This window comes from Pundamilia nyererei, unplaced genomic scaffold (genome assembly GCF_000239375.1).
Source record: "Pundamilia nyererei isolate P.nyererei 1_Seehausen unplaced genomic scaffold, PunNye1.0 scaffold00105, whole genome shotgun sequence".
NCBI classification, from domain to species: domain Eukaryota; kingdom Metazoa; phylum Chordata; class Actinopteri; order Cichliformes; family Cichlidae; genus Pundamilia; species Pundamilia nyererei.
In genome coordinates, this window is record NW_005187506.1 from 1,910,564 (window position 1) to 1,935,613 (window position 25,050).

Consider the following 25,050-nt stretch of genomic DNA (forward strand, 5'->3'; position numbering starts at 1 on the left):
ACACACACACACCGAGGAGCTGGAATGCTAAGACATGGAAAAAACACACAACCCAAAAATCCTCCTGCAGGCCGACTGACCGTCCTCGGGATCACACATCCTGACCTTACAACCTTACTTCCCATGAAAAAGCTTCTGCTAAACACAAATTTTGATTTAATGGAAAAAAAAAAAACTGGGCCGTTTAAATGAGAGTGATAAAGCGAGCGAACAGCCAGACGTCAGCTCCTTCATCTTCAATCTGATGGATTCTGGATGACGATGAGGAAAAAGTCTTTATCTGTTAAGAAAAAGGCAAAAAAATTAAACGACTTCAGGAACAAAAGCATCTTAAATGTTCACATCCAGCCTTTTTAGCCAGGAAATAATCTGAATAATGGGCATTTTAATATTTTAAAATGTAGAGCTTTAATAAAAACAGCTGATCTCGAGTTTTACTAAACTGCTGCTGCAGCTGTAAAATAATCTTCACGGCCAGATGCCGACCTCTCTGGACTTGAGAAGTTTAGAAAACATTCCTGCCCATTTCTGGTTCACATGGCAGGTGGCAAAACACAATTCTTATGGAAAGTTATGTAAACAGATAAAAGGCATCATTTGAATGCCCGACTTTCCCCCACAGGAGGAAACTTGTTTCCCAAAAGCAGCGACTGCAGGGCTGAAAGATGAAACCGACACTGAAGAGCCACAAACTGCAGCTCACGTCCACCAGAGGCTCCAGCATTGAGTCATCCCGATACGAAAACCACTTCTATGGATAACTGTGGATTATAACAGCTGAACGGGGGCTGAATTTTTCTTATAACACTTCCATTTGGACACCAGTAAGACTCAAAATTAGGGCTGTGGCCTCTTTGACAGACAGGTAGATGGTGGCTGTCTGCTAGGCTTCAGCTCAGCTAATGGGAGCGTGTTTGAGCCTTTTGAAGCATTTATAAGTCAGGTTAACTGGAATAACAGCGTTTCGTTTTTGGTGAATGGAATTCATTTAGCAGTAATTCCCAGCAGATGCTCTCACCTGGAGCGATCATGATCTCGTTCTTCTTGGAGCGCACGCGCATGAAGGTGAGGTCGTTCTGGGGGTCGATGTCTCGGATGGTGCTCCTGGCCTTCATCACCAGCTGGTGGATCAGCCCGGCGTACTGCACCGTGCTCGAGTTGTCCAGAGTCGACTTGATGGGGATTCCTGAAGGGAAAAGTATTTAAATTCATAATTTGATGGGATTCCAGCTTTATTATGTACCAAGGAAAATGTAAGTGTGGTAAATTAAAGGAACAGGGGTGAATAAAAAGCAGCAGACAAAAACAAACACATCATCAATAATAACGTCATTTCACAGAGTGAAAAACGTGCATGTGAAAGTTCATGTATGAAACAAGCATTCCTGGTTTTTATGGGATTATCACAGCTCGAAGGATTGTTTTCCACGAATGACAATTATGTTTTCCTTATGAACTAAATGTTGTTTAACTTGTTATTGATCAGGTAGTGAAACAATAATCAATATGTGGAAGGTTTATTTTTAGTATTTAATAAGAGGCAAGATTTAAGTCATTCGTGAAGATGAGTGAATGCTGCTGCAGCACAGCTTCTCGGGTTTATTTTGCACTCTATGTGATGATTACTGTAGTGTCTGCAGACGTTGTGATATTATTATCAACATACTTTAGGTTGTGCTGCTTTTAACATATGAAGGCAGTTTATTCAGGACAGAGCAGTGCACCATGTTTCAAGGTGCTGAGAACATTATTTAAATGTTTGAATTGAGTCTTTTACTCATCAGTGTGATAAAATCAGTCCCAGAAAGGTCTCTGCCAGTGGCTTCTGTCTCCATGCTGGGGGTCTCGGTCTGTGAGGGAGTTTCCTCCTCCTCACTTTGTTTCTTTCACTGTTCACTTCTGTTTTCTTGGGTTTGTATAAACTGATCATGAATCGGCTTCCCACACACGGCAGTGTGCGGTGTTTTAGCTTACAGCTGTGAGATTGCTCCTTTTTATCGCTACAGCCTACATGTGTTTGCTCAGCACAAACAGGTCATGTGACGGCACAACAACAAAACACAATGAGACAGAGAGGAGGAGGAAGAGGAGGAGCAGGAGGACCGTGTTTGTAAAGGGATGTCTACTTTCTGAGGAAGCACTCTGAAACTAAGTATCACGATCTGATACTGACACTGGTACCGATATATCAATATTTGGATCGATCCAGGGTCACTCGGCTGTTTCAGGTGTAACGGGAGGGGAGGAGCCAGAGATAACACGTGCAGGGAGCAGGTTAGGACAGGGTCACACGGTCTGTTACCATGGTAACCGATTAGGGAAGGGTCACAGTGTCTTATCGTGGTAACCGACTATAAATTTAAGTTAGGTTTTATTTTTCCCGATAGAGACCTAAAGTTTGCCTCAGTTTTAACAAACCCGGAGTTTATTAAACCTGAGTTCTGGATCAGACCCCGGAGGACTTATAGTTGCTAAACACACGGTGGCAGTCACAATAAGAAACACGCAAAGAGCGGAAAGGTCTTTAAAAAAGGGGATGAAATGACATCATTGTCGTCTCACCCTCTGAATTGGCGACGATGATTCCCTGAACCCCTTTCTGGCCCTGAATCCTCTTCAGGGTTTCTTCTACTTCAGCCTGAGGGACGGAGACAACAGTGATCAGTCATTTCATGTGAGCTGATAAACGGATTTAAATCGTTTAACACCGCAACAAACACAGAATTAAAATAATCTCCCAGCGAGCGCGTATAAAGGTAACACAAAGGGAGAAACGGTTAAAAATAAACCGACAACGCCCGACTAGCAAAAGCAAGCTAGCTTCAGTTAGCAATTTATTAAATTCCGTCCTGTAAAACTGATAAATTACAGTATGATGGCCAAATATGTGAACAGTTTCACCAGATACTTGTCAAACCGTCCTCTTATCCTACCATTTTCGTTTTTTTGTGGAGAAATTCGTGCCAAAAAACCCTCTCAAAGCTCTGCAAACTAGCAGGCAGCACTCCGGTTTTGTTGACGGCAAGCGAAGAAGAAGAACCTCCGGGGCAACTGCTACGTTTACTGTCCAAACCGAAGAGTCGGATTTCTCAACTATATTTTTCACGGGCTCTTTTATTCCATTTCGCCTCGATAAATTCCATTTTTAAGCCCTTGTTTTTCTTTGTCATATAGAAATACCATTAAAAAAGTGGGACGGTACCATAAAAAAATCACACTGTTTAGTCACTTCGGTTAAAAACATAGTATGTGATTTCAAAGTACCGGGGCATCCCAGGTTAGATAAAACCGTAAAGTCACGCGGTTCTGATGACTCTGGTTAAGAAATACAGACAAGATAAAGCCTCTAATTCAAAATCATAATACAATAAAACAACAGAATAACTGTGATAATAAACTAACGAAACTAAACGCATTCGCAGTGCAGAAATGTCCCGTGTGAGAGACATGTTACTGATTTATTTCTAATTAATTAAATAAGATAAGATAAGATAAGATAACCTTTATTAGTCCCACACGTGGGAAATTTGTTTTGTCACAGCAGGAAGTGGACAGTGCAAAAGTTATGAGGCAAAAATTAGGATACAATAATAATTGTAATTAATTACAAATAATTGTTACCGTACTGTAGTTCAGTGCTAAAAAAAACAAAAAACAAAAAAGGAGAAACACAGGTTATAGAATTGTACTGTACTCATATTTTTCTCACTTATTTTCATTAATTTAATCTCAGAGCGTCAGATTTAGTAAAGTTTAAACAGCAGATGATAATAAGCTGATAATAAGAAGAAGATAATAAACACATTAAATATTATATCATATATACTGCATATACAGTATTTTAGAGCGCTTTATAAACATGGGCTCAAAATGTATTAATTAATAAAGTAAAACTTGCACTTTAGTTTTTAATGTGGTAAAAACTACATATTCATATCCCTGTAAAATGTCGTGCAGTTCAACAAAAAAAGTATAATCTAGTAGGAAAACTCTGGAAAACTATTTTATTCTATTTTATTTATTTATTTCTGAATGGTTTGCATATCATTGGTGGGCGCGGCCACCCTGTTTACAAAATGACAGCGTAAAGTGAGACCTGAGCAGCCAAGACTGGACCGGAAGCTCACAGAAGTAAAACCAACAGGAACGCGATGGACGAGAGTTTTAGTAGAAAATGAGAAAAGGAACTTTAAAAAGGCTTTTTGAGACCTTTGGAGCAAAGTCATCAAACACTTTAAGCATTTTCAACAGATTTGACTGGTGTTGTTATTCATGCCTTTATATAAAACAGCAGATCACCATTATTATAAAACTAACTAGATAAATAAATAAAGATAGATGTGGAAAACATTTTTATAACCAAAAACGATTTTGTGACGTATGCTCTCCATACAATAAAACCCACAAAGTTTAAAAGTGACACTGGAGCCAATAAAACGGAACTAAAACTAAACAGTTCAGACAATAAAAACTAAACTGAAACAATGAAATTTAACTGAAACTAAACCGACTTTAAAGAAAAGTCAAAACAGAATAAAAACACTGAAATTATGAAAAGAAACACCTCTAATAAATCCGGCTGTAGTTCACGCACTGAGCGCACACCTCACAGGAAACGTGACACACTGTATCCCACACAGAAGCTTTTCTCTTTGAAAACTGTAACCGGAAGTTGTGGTATATTGTTACCGTGACCGCGCGCGACTTGTTGTTAGGCGCTTCATTCACGTTTAACGACCGTGAGCAGCGGAGGAATGGACGAGAAAGAAGAAGATGTGGGTGAGCATGTTCAAAGGGAGCAGAGAGCTGCTTTTGTTCCAGCGCTCTGCTCCTCTTCAGCTCTTTGTGGTCTTTAAAGTTGTCAGGAGCGTCTGCAGGCTGAGAGCTCAAAACGCTCGACTGTGTTTCAGGAGCTCATGATTACCCAGACCTCTGCACACTCACCGCAGTCTGCTCATTATCAGGGTTTGAAGATGCACTTGGACAACTCACGATAATCCAAATCTTACAGTATTATCGCGATAAAAGTAGAAAACAAATTACAAAACAAAACAATGCATCGTGTCTGATTCGTGTAAAAGTTTTACTGGGAGAGGAAAAAAGTAAACAGGAGCACTGGGAGTGTTGGGGAGGAGAGAGGTGGAAAAGCCAGAGGCTTCCTTTCTGCTGCAGCGTTGGTGTCCGTCTGTAGAGAGGTGCGCCCCTACTGTACTCCAAAATCCCAACCACATGGTGCTCGACATGGATGACACTGTGTGCTGATTGGCTGATAAGTGGGCAGAACAGGGAAGTGAGAGACAGTGGAGTTAACCAGCAACGGGAGAAGAAAGATCTCAGATAAAAAGAACACACAGCAGGATGGCTGACAGCGGCTTTCGTTTGAACAACCAGCTTCACTCCAGCTGACTGATGGTCCATCAGCAGCTCAAGCAGCACATATTTCTGACACTACCTCCATCAATGACGGATGCGGACAGTCCAATGCTGCCCAAGGACAGCCCATAACCTCCCATAAATGACTCGTATCTATTGGCTCGATAGATGATTGAGCTTGAAAGGATGTGCAGCAGGTGAGGGTGATAACAGACTGAGCGTGTTGAAGAAAATCAGGAGGGAAGATAGTAAATTTGGAAGTGTTAGTAAAACTGAACTAATAAGGAGGAAGTGAGGGCAGCTATGAAGAAAAAGAAGAGTGGAAGGGTGGTTGGTCCATACAACATACCTGCAGAGGTATGGAGATGTAGGAGAGAGGGCAGAAACAGAAAGTTTCTGTTATTCTAATTTAAAGTATTTAAGTGCTTTAAATTAGAATATGTTGTGACACGGTAATAGACTGTTCTGTGGACGGTTCTAAAACTAGATGAACTTCAGCCTCCAGTTGGAGAAGACAACTCCCTTTACAGGTGCTGATAACGCCAAGGGCACAAAACAGCGTGGTATGATCAGTCTGTAACTTCCTCCCTCTTCCTTGGAATACATAAAGCAGTGGGAGCACCACTTCTGTTTCAGAACGCTCATCACTGTGAACCTGTGATGTTTTGATGTCTGTGGGATTACATCAGGATCTGAGCCCCTTCTAGTTCGCAGTGATGATGGACAGGCTGACAGATGGAGTCAGGCAAATTAAAGAATTAAATAAATAAAAATAAATATGGTCATATTTTAATTTTTAATTACTTCAGGTTGTTGTGTCAGATTACCACATGGACCTTTAGATTAGGCTTTGGACTAGATGTTGATGTTGCTGTGTGTCGCAGCTATAAAATGTTCCTGGCGCATGTTGTTGTGCCATCAAACTATTTGCACGAGTATGACACTGTTTTCATATGTATAGGGCCCGTGGTCATAACCATACATCCATGATAACACTGTTAAAAAAGACACAAAGTATCAAAAGTGAAAGTTCTAAAATACCAAAATAAATGTAGTAAATGCAGGAAATTAGGAAACTAAACTGCTTTTCATCAAAGGGTTTAAAATTAAAAATCATGTAAGGATGGTCATAAAAACAAAGAAAGATCTGTCATTATTATAACCATCGAAAAAGTGTTGTTTTGCTTGCTCCTACGTGACTACCAACGACTGGAGCAAAGGTCACGGGAACCTGCCTTCTCTCTAATGGCCAGCAGGGGGCGACTCTTTGGTTTGGACATTCCTGTCTGCCATATTGGATGTGATGCCATGAGCTTTGTCCTCACACATTCTTTACATATGAATTATCACCGTTTTTCATGCTAATGAATCTTTTTTATTACTTTCCTACTGATCTGGATAGAAGTTTACGGTACGTCATGAAGAATGTTATCCCATTTATATAACCTGCACTTCATCAGTTACTGTACTTAGTAACCAGTTGGCCCAACACAGCTGTAGGAGCCGTATGAGTTTTTCTTGTTTTTGGATTACAAGGGTTGGTTTAGATCAGGGGTCCACGAGGGCCGGTGTCCCTGCAGGTTTTAGATGTGTCCTTGTTCCACCACAGCTGATTTCAATGGATAAATTACCTTCTTAACATGTCTTGAAGTTCTCCAGAGGCCTGGTAATGAACTAATCACTCATGTGATTCAGGTGTGCTGACCCAGGGTGAGATCTAAAACCTGCAGGGGCACCGGCCCTCGCAGACTGGGATCGGGGACCCCTGGTTTAGATGCACACTCTGTATTGGTGCACGGTTTTGAGGCGTGACTCATGGGTGTGTTTTAGATGATAAATATGGTTGCACACACCTGTTCACCACACCTGATGTTGCTGAGCAGAAAGGTAGGGTCAGCATGAGGGGAAACCTTCTGTTGACTGCAGCTTGATGTATAGCAGGGGTGGGCGTGATGAGGTGTAGACCCCAACTGGTCTCCTTGTTATAACTACTAGTCAAGCCATAGTAAAAGCCTGACGTGAGCCTTCAAAATAAAGGTTTTTCATCTGTGCTGTAGCCCAGCGGTCTCCAACCTTTTTTGCACCACGGACCGTTTATGCCCGACAATATTTCCACGGACTGGCCTTTAAGGTGTCGCGGATAAATACAACAAAATAAAACTAGTACCGGTACCGAAAAAAAAAAGATTTATTCATAACACACGTGAAAAGACCCAGGAAAACCGAGTTAACGATCAAAACGATAACAAAATAACGCTGAAAACTGATAAAAACCCTGAAAACTATGCATTTCACACCTGAGCCTCAACTCTCGCGGCCCGGTACCAAACGACCCGAGGCCCGGGGGTTGGGGACCGCTGCTGTAGCCAACATGCTTTGAAAGGCAAACTTTTATTTTGAAGGTGAACCCTCCCTTGCACTGACTGGTCTCTTAGTGGATGCGAGTGATGTTTTATCAGTGTACTTCACAGTGACCGACGTCAACCTCCAGCAACCACTTTCAGTCGGATGGGGAGTACGTGTTTTTTCCTGTTAGATGGTTGCAGATGGTCTCTATTGCTGCTTATTGACCTGCAGTTATCAAGACGTCCTACCTACACAGGAGTCTGGCAACAAGGCATAGGTTGCACAGCCAGTATAGTAACTGAATGCTTTTAGCATTTAACTGGAGAAAACGTCCAAGTTTTTGAAGCTTGTTTTGCGTCTCTAGTTTGGCTAACATTCTGCTACTTCAATGTGACAACATGTAAAATATGACCAGGCAAAAGGTTTTGGTCACAGCCTTGGTCAGACATCATTAAACCAGCTGTAATATTGGAGCCTTTCAATCTGTGTGTGGGAGGTGTCGGATGGTGTGAGGAGGCCATGCTGAGCGGCGCCGTGTCACGAGACGCGCGGTGATTACGTCTCGGTGTTTATCGAACTCTGACTGAGTTCATCTGTCTGCCAAAACCAGTTTCACTTTATCAGATTTACGAACCTAAACAAATTTTAATGAACCAAGCCGAACTGGTGAGCACGCGCAGTGTGGTATTCACATAGCTGAAGATAAACACGAGCTTCAGATCATTTAAATGATCATTAAAACACCAAATAAAGCATGTAGTAACTTTACTTTTGCTTCTGTGTGTGTTTCTGCACCAAAGACAGATTGACTGTTTGTTAAACGTCGCCCTGAGACCAGCTGTGTGTCTTTGACGGACGATGTCACACTGGGAGCGTTTGGAAGTGGAGCATAAAGCATTTATCGCCTCTGAAGAGTTCATTACCAGAGCTCATTATTTAGGCCTGCAACATTGTAACAGTTTAAACCGTATACGACAGACAGTAGGGAAAATCAGAGGAGCTTAATGAATGATTTATTTAAATGCTGCTAATGAATTCTGTTTTAAGGGTCTAACTGAGGAACCGTCAGCTCCAGTCAACAGTAAATTTGTCTATTAAATTAAATGATCTGGAGTTAAAGCAGACTTTTAGAACCTGAGCTTCAGAGAAAGAAAAGGAGACGAAGGGGCTTTGGATGCATTGTCCAGCTAAAGCCTCAGTAATAAGTTGGCTTTGTTTTCACATTCCTTCTCCCCCTCTCTGACTCTATTTTTATTTTTCTCTCTCCTGCCTCCATCACCCTCCCTCCATCCTCCCTGCCTGAGAGCGTTCTCACACACCGAGACCATCTCAGCCCAGATCTTTTCGTGGCGGGAAACACCTTCTCGCTGATATTTTTATCCCTCAGCCAGAGGTATTGTGTACCGCTCGCCACGAGCTCGCTGCCTCTGTATTTTTATCTGGAAGAAAACCCGGCTCGTGAAAAACACTCAGAGCTGTTGGGTTGCTGACAAAGTGTTTGTGTCGGGCGACATCGTGACGCACATGTTAAATGGCTGCACGGTGCCGTGGAAGTGGTTTAATCGCATCTATTGTGTAAAAATATGCTATTTGTGCTTCTCATGGGGGCTATTATTGCTTATTACACTACCAAATACCAGCGTGGACATAAAAACGAACTTTAGCTGTGAACAATAAATCTGAAAAACAGATGTTTCATTGGCTCCGTGTTTATAGATTTGTCTGTGTTTATGTCTCTGCTGATTTATTGTTGTCCTATAAAAATGTAATTCTCTGTAGATCAACTTTAATTGATGAGATTTTTGAATGTCCTCCGAGTCCTTTAAACTTTAAATACAGACAAATTTTGCACATACTCGTGCATCACTACAATAATAATAATAATAATAATAATGTATTTATTCTTTATTGACCCCCGTGGGGAAATTACTCTCTCTGCATATGACCCATTCACTCAGTGAAGCAGTGGGCAGCCACTAAGGCGCAGCGGAGAGCAGCGTGTAGGGATTCAAACCCCCGACCTCCTGATCATGGGGTGACCGCTCTACCTGCTGAGCTATCCCTGCCCCATCAATAGAAAACTGAGAATTCACATTCATAGTTTACTGATCTGCATTATTTAATGAACTTTGCATGTGTCATGAAGTTGTGTCATGTACAACATGAGTCCTTAATCAGTCGACTAAAAGGTTTGTTAGACTTTAAAACGTTTAGACAGGAAAAGTAAGAGTCCTGTGATCGTGTGGTTCACCTGTAAGAGTGAAACCATCACTTTGAGCTGCGATGTGCTGCTGTGACGCTTCCACATCTCTGTGCTCGTCTGTGGCTCCATATCTTGCACACAGCATGTGTGACTGTACAGTCAACAGCTGTGGCCATAATTAAGAATATAAAGGGGGCCAAATTTAGCCCGAGAGCCTTAATTTTGCGGCGTCATTTAGCTGAGCGTGCAGTTCACATATCCTAATGTGCATGAATCTGTTTAATAGTCACAGCTGTCAGGTCAGTAATAAGGACACAAATGTATTTCTGATGAGAATAAATCAGAGTTTTCTGTGCTGAGTTCAAATGAGACGGTTTATTCACAGAGACCTGTTTTTGAATCAGAGTTGATTCTACCTGAGGCTTTATGCACTGTTTAGGTTACTGATACTGAGGAACTGTGTAGAGTGAAGACAAACACTGAAGGGAATCACTAGATGTCCCGAGTCGGTGTGTTGACAGAAATTACAGTGATCCGTTCAAAGCCAGGAAAAGATTAGCAAACCAGGCTGTGTTCAGATGGTGTTCATAGTGAAGCTGCTAGTTTGTCCTAACATGCTTAAACTGTAGGAGGGAGACTTATTCCCATCAGCCCCTTTGTTTCTGTTAGATAATGCTGATGTGCACAGCTGCGTCTCAGTCGTTTCAGTCGTTTCATGGGCCGAAGCAGCTAAACTCTGTTGTTCAGATGTTTTTGGTACAATTCGATTTCTATAGTGAAAAAACACGACTACACATGAGACAGATGCAGGCAGCAGTCTGAACACGAGGTTCAGACAGGAAGAGAGCCAGAGAGTAATAATAACTAATGATTACATACAGAGTGAAAAAAGGAGTGAAGAAGAAACACCCAGTGCATCATGGGAATCCAGCCTACGTCTATTGCAGCATAACTAAGGGAGGATTCAGGGTCACCTGGTCCAGCCCTAACTATATGCTTTAGCAAAAAGGAAAGTTTGAAGCCTAATCTTAAAAGTAGAGATAGTGTCTGTCTCCTGAATCCAAACTGGAAGCTGGTTCCACAGAAGAGGGGCCTGAAAACTGAAGGCTCTCCCTCCCATTCTACTTTTAAATACTCTAGGAACAACAAGTAGGCCTGCAGAGCGAGAGCAAAGTGCTCTAATAGGGTGATATGGTACTACAAGGTCATTGAGATAAGATGGGACCTGATTATTCAATTATTCAATTTCACACCTGTGTCCAGTTTCCCCATTATCCCAGTCTGTTAAACGTTTCCAGATTCACTGGATTTAAACTGAAGCCCTCCAACACAAAGCCTTTGCAGGCTCACTGACCTGCTCTGTGAAGCTGCAGCATCACTGCAGAGTCACAGATTTTGTAGCTGTTTATACATTTTCTTCTGCTTTTGGTAGCACTTCATAATACAGAGCTCAGCTTGTAAGTTCTGTACGTTTCCTCAGGGAAAAGGACCACGAGGAGTTGCTGTGTTATTGACTATTCTAACTTCACAATATGTTTTGGGGAAGGAAGGAATATTCCCAATAATTAGTTTTCCACGTTGTGCTTCCTCGTTGCCTTTGTCCTCCTTCCTGTCAGCTGAAATTTGAGTTTTAATGTATTAGCAGGACCGTTTCGTCCCGTTCTCCCACCGATGGCTCTACGAACAGATGAACAGAATAAACTTTCTGGGATCATTTGTGGGTGTGAGCAATACAAAAATCACAATTATGACATTTATTTTTTATTTAAATTAAAATGAATTTTAAAAGCAGCAGCAGACTGTAATAAATGATGTAAGTGACACTGCTTTAAACAGACAGCTCAGGAGGTGTGCGCCTCCATCCTCGTGTCTTTGAAACAGTTCAGACACTGATTGATCTTTAATCTGATTTGGTGGAGCCGGTCAGTCCAGCCCGTATCATTGAGATGTCTGCTGGAGTTCTGTGGAGGATTTTACCATCACATTTGTTGGGAGCTGGTCTAAGCTCCCACAATTATGAAACCCCATCTTATAAACTTCCGTGAAGGATTTTTAAGCCGTTCTTTATCCTGAACTTTCACAAAGAGAACTTTCTGAATAGTATTTCCTGTCTCACTGGTACCTGAAGCCAATCTCCCCCAACACTGCATCGCTCTAATGTTGTAATTGTTTGTGATAGACTGGCCTCTAACAGGAATGTGACTGCAAAGACAGAAGTGCACCAGTGTGCACACTCTTGCTGTAAAACCATAGAAGTGCATCCATCTGATGTACTGGCAGTGGAATAATGAGTTGGCGTGTAAATATTTATAGTGATATTTAATAATGCTCGTGTGAGCTGTTTCCTGAGGCTGGACCAGTTTCCTGACAGCCTCTGCTAAAGAATGCATCCTCCTTTCCTGCCACGCGGACAGAAACACTGGCCACTCCCTCGCAGCATGTTGCTTATTTTTACTCGAGCGCTCCACAGTCCAGAGCTTTAATCCAAAAACAGGCTTAGATCATTAACAGGTGATCAGTCAGTGAAGCAAACTCTAAAGGCTTAAATAGAAGTGTAACGAAACAATCCCTGACCATCTACGTACACTTGAGGAACTCACTGACTGCTCGGAAACAGGTGTGACTAGAACAACACAGGTGAGACTAATCAGGTTAGAGCACAATTATCAAGAACCTGAAGACACCAAAGCAGAGAAGTAAACTGGCACCAGAATTTATGTCTGGCATAAAACCTCCCAACTCAAACATCACCACCACGGGACTTTCAGGAGACAGGCAGTAACTCTGGGAGAGCTGGGCGGGGTTGTAGAAGGCCTTCAACCCATCAGCAGGATGAACACTGCAAGAGCTATAAAACGACCTGCAGCAGGCTGCTGGGGTGAATCAGTAACAGCCTTCATGAGGGCCTCATGTCCTCTAGCAGGCCCTGTGCTCGCTGCCCACCACTGTGGAGCCCAATGGCCTTTGCCATAGAATACCAGAATTAGCAGGTCTGCCACTGTGCTTCTCAGAGATGAGAGCAGCTTCACCCAGAGCACAGGTGACAGACGTGAAATGCTTTAGAGAAGCCGTGGAGAATGTTATGCTGCCTGTAACATCGCTCAGCACGAGCGGTTTGGTGGTTAGCATATCCATGGAGGGACGTCTACAGGCCAGGCCTCGTACAGGCCACTGTACGAGGCCACGCTGCTGCACTGGGTCCTGGCTTCCTGCTTGTGACCAACAATGCTGCTCCTGGTGAATAAACACTTGATACCATCAGTCCCATGCTAGAGAACAGTAGAACACAGTAGAAACAGAACTCTTCTGGCACTTGTGGTGTGCAAGGACACCATCCATCGTCTCATTAAGAGCTTGCTCTGACGTTGTGGGGCATGCAACATATCATGTGGTATCAAAATGGCAACAGAGGAGTCGCCCCCTGCTGGCCATTAGAAAAAATGCAGGTTTATGACACTTTTCAGACCTGATTTTTCCATGATTTCTACGCAAACTGTGACTTTACCACAGAAACAATCTTTTCTTCCCATCTTTTCAGGTACATTCGATCCAAACATACCAGAGGAGGGACCATCAGCGCCACCTCCTGGCTGGCTGGATGATATTCATGGATATCAGGGCCTCAAAGGAGGAGGTGAGCCTTCTGTTCTACTCTGAGGTTTCTGTACACCAACACCACCTTCATCGCCTTTGTTTTTGTGTTTCTGTTCATGCGTTTGTCCAGATGACGATAACCCGCTGTACCCACCGCCCCCTGCCTACAATCCCCAACCTGAACAAAACAGAAGCACATCAGTGCCCGACGTCAGGTAACTCCTGCAGGTCATCTTTTTATTAAAGGCTTTGCAGATGATTCTTTGCTTTATCTCAGCCAAAATAGTCGCTCGACAAACAAATGAAGGCCCGGTGGGATGAAAGATATTTTTCTCCAGGGTCCCTTCGGTGTCAGAGGATGTAGCCAGAGATGCTCTGCTCAAATTTGTGGAATCCAAATGGAATTACAGCTCCAAACCTGCCAGGAACCTCACCTTCAAAGATCTGCAGCCCATCACAGTGTACAGGGTAGGTCTCATACCTGTGGCTTTATGTTTCCCAAAACTAACTCACACCAACATGACATCTGCAAGAAAACTGCTAATGATTTTAACTTCACTCATTAAAACAGTTTAACAACAACGATGCCTTTAAGAATGAATCATTGACCATAGAGAAATGAAAATGGTACATCTGACAACAAGGGGGAATAACAAAGTCTGGCTTTGATTTGTGTTGGGATGTGGCGCTTTAGAAATAAGACTGAATTAAATTGAACAACAGAGCAAAAACAGAGTTCAGATGTGACTGATGGCGTGTGTTAACCTCCTGGAATTAGCAGTTTAAGTGCCCCCTCCCACACGTGTTTCAGTAATTAGATATCAGTATAAGGGTGGAGGAGTGTAGAAATCTAATAAGTGTAAATAATACAATAAAAATGATCATAAAATAACATAATAAACATTTAATATACTTAAGACATGGTGGTGAAGATGGCTCTCAACATTTCTGTAAAAGAGCTACTTGACAATTTCAGACCTCAGGTGTAACATCCACCCACCCATGCATCCATCCATCCACCCATCCACCCACCCATCCATGCATGCATCCATGGTTGCTGGGGGCGACTGGAGGTTATCTCAGCTGTCATAGTGTGAGAGTATCCTAATGCAGTGGTCCCCACGGACCGATTTAATGTCAGACAATGTCAAACCTTTAAGGTTTTGTGGATAAATACAACAAAATAAAATGATAGGACCGAGACAAAAACTGTGGCATTTTGTAAATATAACAATAAACACGAATTCACTGTGTAATTGTGTAACTTTATTAGCAGCGTCCTCCTGAAATGCACCAACAACACTGAGAGTAACGTCTGCCTCTCTGCCCCTTAATGCTCTCTGGTCGCTATGGTAACGTGTAAACATTTCTTTCAAAATAAGACACACAACTACAACACGGGGAAAGGCCCAGGGAAACCGAGTTAACGATAAAAACCCTGAAAACCAGAACACCTGTCATCTCTCACTGCTCGGTACCGGTCTGTGGCCCGGTGGTTGGGGATGGCTGTCCTAATGCATTTCTGTTTAATCTCCTGAGACCTGAACTCTTTCATGGCATTTTTAATTTCGCTTTGTTCTTTGGGCTGATTGGAACCTGATGAATTTAAAAACAAAGAATTACGTGATTTATTTTTTTTACCTGATTTTTGTTTCTGAGAAAAATGGGATCCACATATGAGGACATTTGCTTTAAATTTCAATAGAACAGTGGCAGTACAACGTCCTCGTAAGTGGAAATTAGGCCCTTGTAGAGCAAAACTGAATATTTTGGTCTAAAGAACCCAAAACGTGATGTCCACATATGTGGACGCCAGGTCCTAGGAGGTTAAAGAGGAGCTATTCTGCTCAGTTCCAGGTTCATGGTTTTATTATTTGCTCAGCTTAGAGCAGCTTTGCATGAACCCTGAGGTCCTCCTCTGTGTGAAACAAGCTGCTTTAGCTCCTCCCTGTTTAAGACAACTCCTCCTGATTGGCTGGCTGCCATAAACAGAAGGTTTAAACAGCAGGTGGTTGGAGCTGTACACCTAAGATAACATGACCATATTAGGATGACATCATACAGAGCCAGGGGTAGAAAAAACTCCTGGCTCTGAGCTTTTGGCTCACAGAGAGCGCCTGCACAGAAACCAGCCTCATTATCAGAAACTTTGATCACTGAACGTCCGCCTCTGAAACAGGAAATAAAGAACAACACCAAAGCTCCATGCTAAATGAGTCGGTGCTGTTCAACTTTAATGGAGTTTGATGTAAGGAAGCAAAGCTTGTCCAGGATCCACGGCAGCTTTAACAGCTCACAGCAAACATGATTTTAAAGCTTTTTAAGTTTCTCTTTAAAACCCAGTTTACGGGTCAGTCTGTGTGGAAACTTGAATCCAAAGTGCTGCCAGTGTTTCCAGTCTGCCTCCTTTTCTTTCTGCAGTATCGACTGGAGACCTACACCGAGACCAGAGCCAGCGCCTGGCAGTTTGAGCCCTACAACGGTAAAAACAATTCCTCACATGATGTCTTTCCTGCATGAACAACAGGATTAGATCCACGTCTGTCACGATACAAAGGCAAGAGACCAGCGAAATGCAGAAACCCTGCGACTGCTGGCTGTATAACTAACTGCTGGAGTCCAGTAGGGGGTGGTAATGCAGCAGCTGACTACTCACCTAATCCAAGTTTCTTTATAGTTCCTGTTCTTCCTGTTTAAAGGCAGTTCCTCTTACATGCAGGGATTTTTTAAGGTGGTGGAGTAATTTCCCGATCCTGATTCCTGTGCTGGAAGCAGACAGAGTTCCTCTAACGGTTCTTAGTTCCTGGGAAAAGTTCTCGAGGTGGGAAAGCAGCAGAAAGCTGAAAACTTTCAGTTTGTTATCATTTCATCTTGTTGTTTCACCTCCTGTTGTATCTGTCAGAAGTATTGATTAGAGGGCAAAACACATCAGAAAAGCTCAAACTTGATGATTAAAATCTAAAGTGGAGAAATGTGGTGACAGAGGATCAATCGGCTGAGGAGCGGTCGGTCACACGAGGCGGGATAACTCTTCATCAGTTATGTTGTCCTGGTGTGAAACAGGTCAGACGGTGGACGGTCCTCAGTACGGTATGAGCCCCGCGCCGTGGGACATCCCGGTGTCGCTGCCTCAGAGATACACCGACAAGGTGGAGAAGATCCGAGTGCCGCACTCGTCGTTCGTGAAGGTGCGGCTCTGCGCCTCTTAGTCTTTTTTCAGCTTCCTGAGCTGCTGTTTTATCACAGTAACACAAATTTGTGTTCCAGGTGTGTCACAAGTGCAAAGGCTGCGGGAGAACTCGCTGCACCGCCTGCTTCGGCCGAGGCCAGGTCCGGCTTTTAAAGCGTTTCATATTTTATTAAATAAACAGAACAAGTAGAAACGGGAGAACGTTCACGATTTAACTGCCAATCATGACACATGAAAAATATCTGCTGGTTGTTGATTTTTATCTCACTTATTTTCTGCTTACGATAAAACAGAAACTCTGAATGTTCAGACACATCCATCATAGTTTAAAATGATCAAACATAGTTTGCAGTGAATGTGAATCTTTTTAATCTGTTCTTCTCGTTCTGCAGAAGCGCTGCACGTTCTGCCACGGCCGCGGTCGTATCAGGAACAAGCACTGCACTTCCTGTCATGGCAGAGGTCGAAAGAGGTGAGAGCCCAGTCTGCTGCTTTTCTGCCTCTTTCTCACTAAAACGTGCAGATGATCAGGGACAGCTAACAAAAGCACTTTGTGCTGCGACACACGTCTCTGCTTATCGGAGGCACGATTTCGTGTCAACCTGTAAAAGTCTGAGCTGCTTTCCCCAGACTGAGGGGAGAAATGATGATGATGATGAAGAGCAGGCAGGAAGTGAGTGTTTTGATCCAGAAAGATGTCAAGTGGGAACTGAGGACTCCAGTGGAGGGATAACTGTAACATACATGGGAGGTGTGGCAGTCAGGAGCCCGTTGGAGGCCACGCCTCCCGGAGGGCGTACTGTGCCTTTGACACAAACTGAGAGAGAGAGGGGAAGGGATGGTGAGGGTCATGTTTGCAGCTACGATGCAGCTTCCGTGGATGAGCCTGCAGGATACAGGACCAAAGAAAGTCCACCATGTCGAGGCGTCTGAAGGAGAACCTGGTGCTTGATCATGCAACAAGCCTGTTCACAGATTTTTGGCCAAACCCAAACAGTCTGACCTCCCTGTGATTTCATCGTCCTCCCTAAATGAAGTTGACATGATGAATCGGGTGCAGAGAGCAGGGAGAGCACACAGATGGAGCTGCACGGAGCCTGCAGGCTGAGCCGTTGCAGCTCCGCTCGCTTTGTTGTTCACGCTGTCTCTGACTCTGCTGTCGGTCTCTCGCTCCTGAAGGTGTTTGAGCTGCCACAGCCACGGCTACAAGACCTGCTCCGTTTGTCTCGGCAGCCAAAACCTGCTGCATTTCATCCAGCTCACAGTGACGTGGTATCAAAATCACTCAAAATGTTCCCACGGCCCTCCGTATGACATCACTGCTTCAGCCGTTTGTGTTTATTTTCTAAATGTGTAGGAAGAACAACGTCAGTGAGTTCATTCCCGACCGCCAGCCCGACTTTCCTGACAGGAAGTTCGAGAAGGTGTCGGGAGACGCTTTCTTCGTCGATGAGAGTTTGCTGGTAACACATTTATTTTTCTTTCTTTCATTTGTGTGTTGGATCCACACCGGCTGCTTCCTCTGTCCTGCTGTGGGAGAGAGTGCAAGCACACAGCGTGTGGATGAATATGAACTATATGAATGCATTTATAATAATACAGACTTCCTGCTGCTGCCAGGTGTACCCTATCCAGGGTTTCCCGGATCAGGAGATCTGTGAGGTTTCAACAAAACTGATTAACGAACACCTCGAGCGCTTCACCGCCACCAGCCGCATCCTGCAGCAGGTACGCGGCCCTCTCGGCCGATCTCAGACACCTTCTTTGAGGTTTGTTGCTCTGTGTCACTCTGAGCGTCCGATCTCCCTCCTCAGCGTCAGAGCATCGAGCTGGTGCCCCTCACTCATGCCTATTACACCTACAGCGGGAAGGACTACAGCTTCTTCGTCTACGGGCTGGAGAACAAAGTGTTTACCTCCAAATATCCCTCTGCATGTTCCATCCTGTAGGCAGCACGGTATCGATATTTAATCCCACGACCCATATAACCCTTTTTGTTTTGTATGTTTACTTAAGAATCTCTGTTTATGATCAAAGCTCAGCTTATTTTTGACAGGATTCACCTCCAAATCACAGGGAGCCAAACTTTTAAGATAAGTGGCCCCAAAGCCGTCGCAGCTGTCGGGTCAGTTAAACATGTTGATGGATTTTCACTAGAAAAGTTTCCATATATCCGCAGATAAACTTTGTTATGCATGTTAGTTATTTTAACCATGAATCAGTATGAATTATACCTCTTTCTCTAATCTGCTATAATCCACCCACTGTGTGTGCGTGCCCTAACATCTACTTCCTGTTTTCCAACCTGGTTATTTCCTGTTGCTGCTTTCTTTGTGGCATTCAGTGCTAAATGCTTTTGTTCAGTACATCATCAGGTCAGATCACAACCTGGAGTTGAGTTGTTTATATGTTCAGTCTTCAGACGTCCTGCAGTCACGCTCAGGGTTTATTCTCTTATTTTCTGCACGAACCTCATTTTACTGCTTTTGGTCTCAGACTCAGTCAGACTCGCTGCCACACTGTTACTCTCGTTACTGTTAGCACGAGTGCACTTACAGCGTCAGCTTCGACTCGAGATCTTTCTTGGTAATTCTCACTGAGTGATGTTTTTAAAGAAAAGTGATTAAGTGAGAAAATAACTGGCAGAATAATCAATACTGAAAGTGATTGTTAGAAGGAGCACCGCCCAGAACATCACAGAACACGAATGACCAAAGATTTTGAACCTTTCTGGACGTTTCATTTTGGTGTCTCGCTCTCAGTCTCTCTGTGATTGGTTTTGGTTTCTCTGATGATTTTTTTGCATATTTTTGTCTCTTTGTGATTTCAGTCTGTTTTTTTGTGTGTGGTCATCTTGTTTTTATGTTGTTTTCATTATCAATACCATTGTTGAAATATTTAGTCAGGTTTATTCAGTTTCTCGTTATTTTCATATTTTTTTCTTTGGATTTTTCCAGATTTGTCATCATTTTTTTGTCTTTGTTGTAATTTTTAGCTTCTTTGTTACTTTAAGTCTCTTTGTTGCTGTTTTGAGTGTTTTCAGTCTTTTAGCTGAGCTCGGTTCAGGTTCAGGGTCTTCCTGCCTCCTTTCTTCAGCCTGTCCAATCATCCATCCAACGGTCCAGGTCTTGTTAGGCGAATAATTACAGGGATGGAATCGCTGTTATATAAATATGAATGATGGACTTCAATAGTAAAGTGTAAAGTTTTGCTTGATGGATAAACATCATTGAATTTAATCTGGTTGAGGATTTTTCTGGAGCTGTAAGGTGATTCGGTGCAGGTTCAGCGGGTCGAGCAGGCGACCCGTGTGTCGTACGGCTGTTGCCTTAAAGTTGTTGTTTTTTTTAAGTCCACATGTAAAAGAAGAGACGAATCTTCTTTGGGGCAGAAAATGAACTCCAGGCCAAATTCCTGGAAGATTAAGTGCAGCAGTTTACTGCCAGCGATGATAAAATGCAGCTTCCTGTCTGAAGCAGTTTGAACGTGTCAATTTCTAATGATGTCATTAGTAGGGACTGTTCGTACGTTTTCCCCTTACAGCTTCTGTACAACCCGTCCAGTGTTTGGACATTTTTCCTAAAGTGACACAGAAAACATGTCTCATGCTGTATTTAACATTTGTACATCGCTACAGACTCTCATGTGTACAGCTAAAATAACATTTTGATATCTTTTATTGTTTTAAAAACTATAAATCACCTGCCGATGTTTGCAGTAAAGTTATCACACAAATAAAAATGTTTTTATCGTTACCCTGTGGTGTCTGTGCAGTCCCTGAACTAGAAAACCACCAGCTTGGATCCAAAAACATGTTTTATTGAAATTATTTATAAATGTTTTGGTATTTTATATTTTTAGAGTCAGATTCCTGCTCAAGAACTGAAGGTAAAATCACGTGGCTACAAACGGTTAAACATTGATGCATTTTATTGATCCGTTTTAGATTTGAAGCGTCAGGGCGGGAAACCTGAACCGGCCAACATACAACTGGAGAAAATGTCGTTTTTATTTCTGTGCTGATAAAATAACACCACAAGAGGGCGCTGCAGCGTGTCAGCCCAGGTGTGTTTACTGACACCGTGTGCTGTGGGAAAAAACCACGACCCAAGGTTGACGGGTGAAAAATATTTTAACTCTGGCAGAGATTTATTTATAATATATTTAAGTGTTTAAACTAGTGTTTATGGCTTTAAGTTTCATTTTTGTGTCATTTTAAGTCTGTTGTCCCTCTTTGTTGACGCCAAATCATTTTTAATTCAACCAAACCCTGAGTTTGTTTGTCTCTGTCCTTTTTTTGTTGGGTTTTTGAGTCTTTCTTAATGTTTTTGACTCATTTTGCATTTTTTCCTCTAACTGGCCTCCTTGGGCTCATTGTTCCTGTCTCATAAAGCCTCTTCAGACTGAGCTGGTGGACCGGGGGCCCTGGCCCTGTGTAATCTAGTGTGATAGCCAGAGGGGTGTGATTCATGGTGGCAGATATTAACTGAATTCTGGGAAAGAAATACTTTTTGCTGCATATTGCAAGTTATTAATTTTATTTTAAAGCTCGAACAGTGTCTTTTCTAAAAACCGGATTTGCCAGTATGTAGTTCTGCGTTTTTATTGCTTTTCACTTTGTTCTTGTTGTTTAGAGTTTTGAAGCCGTTTGCTTTTCTTTCCGGTCAGTTTGCGTCTGTTTGTATTAATATTGCGTCGTATTTATTTTAGAATATTAAAGTGTTTTTGGTTGTTTTGAGAATTTATCTCTGTGTTTTTACTGGCTTGTGTCGTTGCGTTGTTTTCAGTGCATCAGTAATTAAACCCCTTCAGGCGCTGCCCGTCAGTGTGGATGGCAGATAAAAACCACAGACTCCAATCACTGTGAAATGTGGACGTCGGACGTTCCGAGTTGCACGTGAAGGCAGCACGTTCAGGGCGGGTGGGTTGAGGGTGCAGGAGTGGCTCAGCCTCCAGCCCGCACGCGCTCAGTGTGTTTATAACGTGTGAAGCCTTCAGGTGACCCGTCCGGTACCCGCTGCATCACCACCGGGATCTGCGGCGGCTCTGCGGAAGCGGAATAAAGTGAGACAAATCCACGCACACAGAGAGACAAATCCACGCACACAGAGAGACTTCTGCTCGGTGAGTTTGGGAAAGTTTCATTCTGCGTGTGGATGCGCTGCTGCTGTCTCTCAGGAGGAAAGATTGTTTTAAGTGTGTGTTTTTAATCTTATGATTTATTCCGGATGTATCGGTGACGTGTTTGGTCACAGAGGACACGTGCATGTTAAGAGGAGACTCATCCTCCCGTGTCTCCGCTCAGGAGGTTTGTGGGAAGTTTCCAGCAGATTTTAAGCTGATGAAAAGGTTTAATTTAATCTCATTCAGGACTAACGACACCCGTTTAGAAGGTTCAGTTCTGCTTATATAAATATCTTCTGGTGATGTGAGGAATCCTTGATGGGGAGGTTTCAGGCTGGGCTCTGTGGAGGAGTTGTGCTGGTGCCTGAGGTGGCCTTAGTGCCCACAGAGGAAGAGTATTTTTGTCACTGGGGAAGTTTATAGGGTTTTGTTGGCATTTTGGTGGCAGCTGAGGAGGATCCAGGGAGTTTTCATGGTCAGCGAGGACACCCCGTCTTGTGTCTTTGTTGGAGCTTTGGCCACTGAGGGTTGCAGAGTAGGAGCTACAGCCCATCATACAGGTTGGATGTGTCTTCTGGATGACTTTGCAAAGTGTAAAAATTGCAGACATAATTTATGGACCCTTCAATTTATTTTTACTAAGAAAGAGAGAATTTAAGCCCGAGGCAGAGTTACTGCAAACTGCAAGTGGAAAAACTGAGACATGTTGTTGAAACTTCTTATTTCTGTTCTCCACCTGCTGGATGACTCATTACACATGAATGAGCTTCTCTTTACACTTAAAAACATCATTTAATGTCCACGAATTAACATGAGTGTGACAGCTCTGAGGTAGAAGCTTTTAGAGCTAAACTAAAGGAGCCCACAGGAGTTTTTCATGGACATTCGAGCTGTGAGTGGCCCTGTGAGCATGTTTGAGGCACCTGCAGCCGGGGCTGTTAGAGGCAGAACCACAGAAGGATCTGACGGTACAGTGGCTCCGTGTCTCTGCCGTGGGTAAACCTCCCCCCATTGTCCCGGCCTTTCCTGTTATGGACTTCACCCCCTCCTCTGCTGTACAGTGTGACCGTGGGGCTGCTGCTTCCTGTCCTCTGTGTGTGTTTGTTGTTTCCTGGCTGCTTTGTGTCATTGTGTCGCCTCTCAAACTGCAGCGCTGCTGCTGTGCAGATATCAGACACCTGTGTGCTCTGCGTGGGAGCTCGCTCTGTGACACATGACCTGCAGCGACACGCTGCAGGTCATGTGTGCAGTGCAGTGTGCAGTGTGCAGTGACAGACTGAAAACGCGACATTTCAGTTTTCTGGTTTTTATATTCTGTCCTGAAACGGTGTGATTAGAGAAAATGATCTGTTCACTGTTTAGTTTTTTGTGCATTAAAATGCAAAAATTCTCTGATGTGTTGATTTGAGTGTTTTCTGCTTCGTTTGGTCGTCGGACTCTTTGCTGTGCGAACTCGGTGTTTGTCTGGCTTCCACAATAAGACGTCATCAGCTCATTCTACTGAGTCACCTATTCATTCCTTATTTATACCAATGGAGTCGTTCCTGAAACCAAATCAAACTGAAGGTGAATAATTCTCAGCAACAATAAATCCGAATAGACCCGACGATCATTGGACCTCAAGCAAACATGCAGACTGACCACCGACCAGAAGAGGAAACAGCTGCATGATAATCTGTTAATGAACTTAATTAAGAAGCTGAACATCACAAGGGTTTGCTCTGCAACAGGTAAGTCACCTGCAGAGACCTCAAAACCCCCAAAGTCCTCAGTGATGATGGGACGCAAGCGCTGACCTTTGTCCAAAGTTTTCAGGGGGACAGAGAGAATCAGGGGACAAAAAACTATTTGGACTTTTTTCTAGAAAAAGTTTAATAACTATCCCCCAAAAATCAAAACAAGTTCGGGTTTCTTTTGTGGGCCACGAGTCTGAGGTGACCAGAACAACACAAAAGCTGGTGGAGACGGATGCAGGGCTGAAGGAAGACGTGCGCTGGCTTTGGTGTCCTTCTAGTTCCCAGTGTTTTAATGCATTTCCTTCACTCCTTTCTATTTTTAAAAGAGGCTGACATTGAGATTAGTTGGGGGATTAAACTGTGAGGACTTGACTTCAGAAGGAAGAAATCTAAGTGGCCTAAAAATGAGCACAAATAACTTGTTTCTGCAAAATTAATTGGTTTCATTTAAAGGAAACTTGAGGAAGAGCCCTTTAAATCTGCAGGTTCGCTGAATCTGTGAAGCTGAGTGGAGCCCGTTGAAGCTACTTGAGAGGGTTTTACTCTGTTTGTATCAAGCTGGCTGCTGAGTGAAAGGAGAGAAAACGAGGAAAAGCTCATGTCAGCGTGAGGCGTGGAGGAAAACTGACAGCAGGTTTTGGCCCAGAGATGGAGATCGGCGAGCACGCAGCGGGCTTTTTGCTCGTGTTCTTAAAAGCCGAGTCAAGCTCCATGAGTTGAATCAACAACGGCTCCTGATAAAAGTCTTATCTGATGGCTGCCGGCCAAAGAGCAGTGAAGTTCAAAGCTGGGCTGCAGCACTTAGGAAGAGCCGCACTTTCACTCGTGGTTGGAGTTTTTTGTTTTCGTCAGTCTGGAACATTTAAAATGAGCAGCAGAGAAACATCCAGAGACAAACAGGCAGACGCACTGATCCCAGCAGGCACTCGAATGACAAAGCAAGATGTCATCCGTGCACGTTACAGCACAGCGTGGAGAGCAGAGGAGAAAATCCCAGTATTAGTGCAACCTGCAGCTGGTTAGTGAAAGTTACACATGTCAGGCTGCTGGGGGCTGAGTCAGCATCAGCCAGAACTGAAACAGCACTTATACCAGACTGTCCTGTCCTCAAATATCCTGAATTTATCTCTTACAGTTTGTTGAACTTTAAACATAATTAAAATGAAAAAAGTCCGAAAAGGCGAGGCTGAACTCTGACCTCAGGTAGCTGCCAACACGCGCGGAGACAAAGACGACCATTAATAATCCTTCCACAGGGTGACCTCCAGAAACCTGTTTAGAAATGAGAAAACCACATGAAGGGTTTCATCCTGCATGGATGCTTCTTTCTGTTGCCTCTAACTTTTCCACGTCTGGGAATCACGTGAGCAGATCTTCTTGCTTTCCCAGCGTGACAGGATGCAGCGTCCTGCGCTCTTGCTGCTGGACTGAAGGTGTAATCTGTCAAAGCATCCGTGCTGCGCGGTGCTTTCCGTGGTTGAAGC

The 25,050-nt window shown here is 43.4% G+C and overlaps 3 protein-coding genes across 6 annotated transcripts in view; 2 read left to right on the forward strand and 1 right to left on the reverse strand.

Moving 5' to 3' along the window:
* dynlrb1 (dynein, light chain, roadblock-type 1) lies at positions 1–3,072 on the reverse strand. The gene is made up of 4 exons (XM_005740894.2): positions 2,934–3,072; positions 2,563–2,638; positions 1,019–1,186; positions 1–280 (listed from the first exon to the last, which is right to left on the reverse strand). Exons 1-4 carry the CDS (start codon positions 2,934–2,936, stop codon positions 237–239), a joined length of 291 nt encoding a protein of 96 aa, XP_005740951.1. The 5' UTR covers positions 2,937–3,072; the 3' UTR covers positions 1–236.
* Positions 3,073–4,595: 1,523 nt separating this feature from the next.
* On the forward strand, positions 4,596–19,509 carry LOC102201924 (protein SSUH2 homolog). 2 transcript variants are annotated; one of them, XM_005740895.1, is made up of 12 exons: positions 4,597–4,779; positions 13,461–13,556; positions 13,647–13,731; positions 13,855–13,984; positions 15,938–15,998; positions 16,580–16,704; positions 16,784–16,846; positions 17,099–17,178; positions 17,886–17,978; positions 18,064–18,169; positions 18,327–18,434; positions 18,521–19,509. In XM_005740895.1, exons 1-12 carry the CDS (start codon positions 4,755–4,757, stop codon positions 18,653–18,655), a joined length of 1,107 nt encoding a protein of 368 aa, XP_005740952.1. In that variant the 5' UTR covers positions 4,597–4,754; the 3' UTR covers positions 18,656–19,509. The 2 variants fall into 2 exon arrangements, with proteins under 2 accessions (XP_005740953.1, XP_005740952.1); XM_005740896.2 differs by lacking the exon at positions 17,886–17,978 and having other exon boundaries at positions 4,596–4,779.
* Positions 19,510–21,594: 2,085 nt separating this feature from the next.
* LOC102202424 (semaphorin-3D) overlaps positions 21,595–25,050 on the forward strand; it is a 99,336-nt gene continuing 95,880 nt past the window's right edge. For 2 of the 3 annotated variants that reach the window (XM_005740897.1, XM_005740899.1), the window contains exon 1: positions 21,595–21,830. The gene's annotated coding sequence lies outside the window, so the exon portion shown is untranslated. Of the gene's footprint in view, positions 21,831–22,332; positions 22,391–25,050 lie in introns of those variants that run through there. The other variant, XM_005740898.2, reaches the window with a different exon arrangement.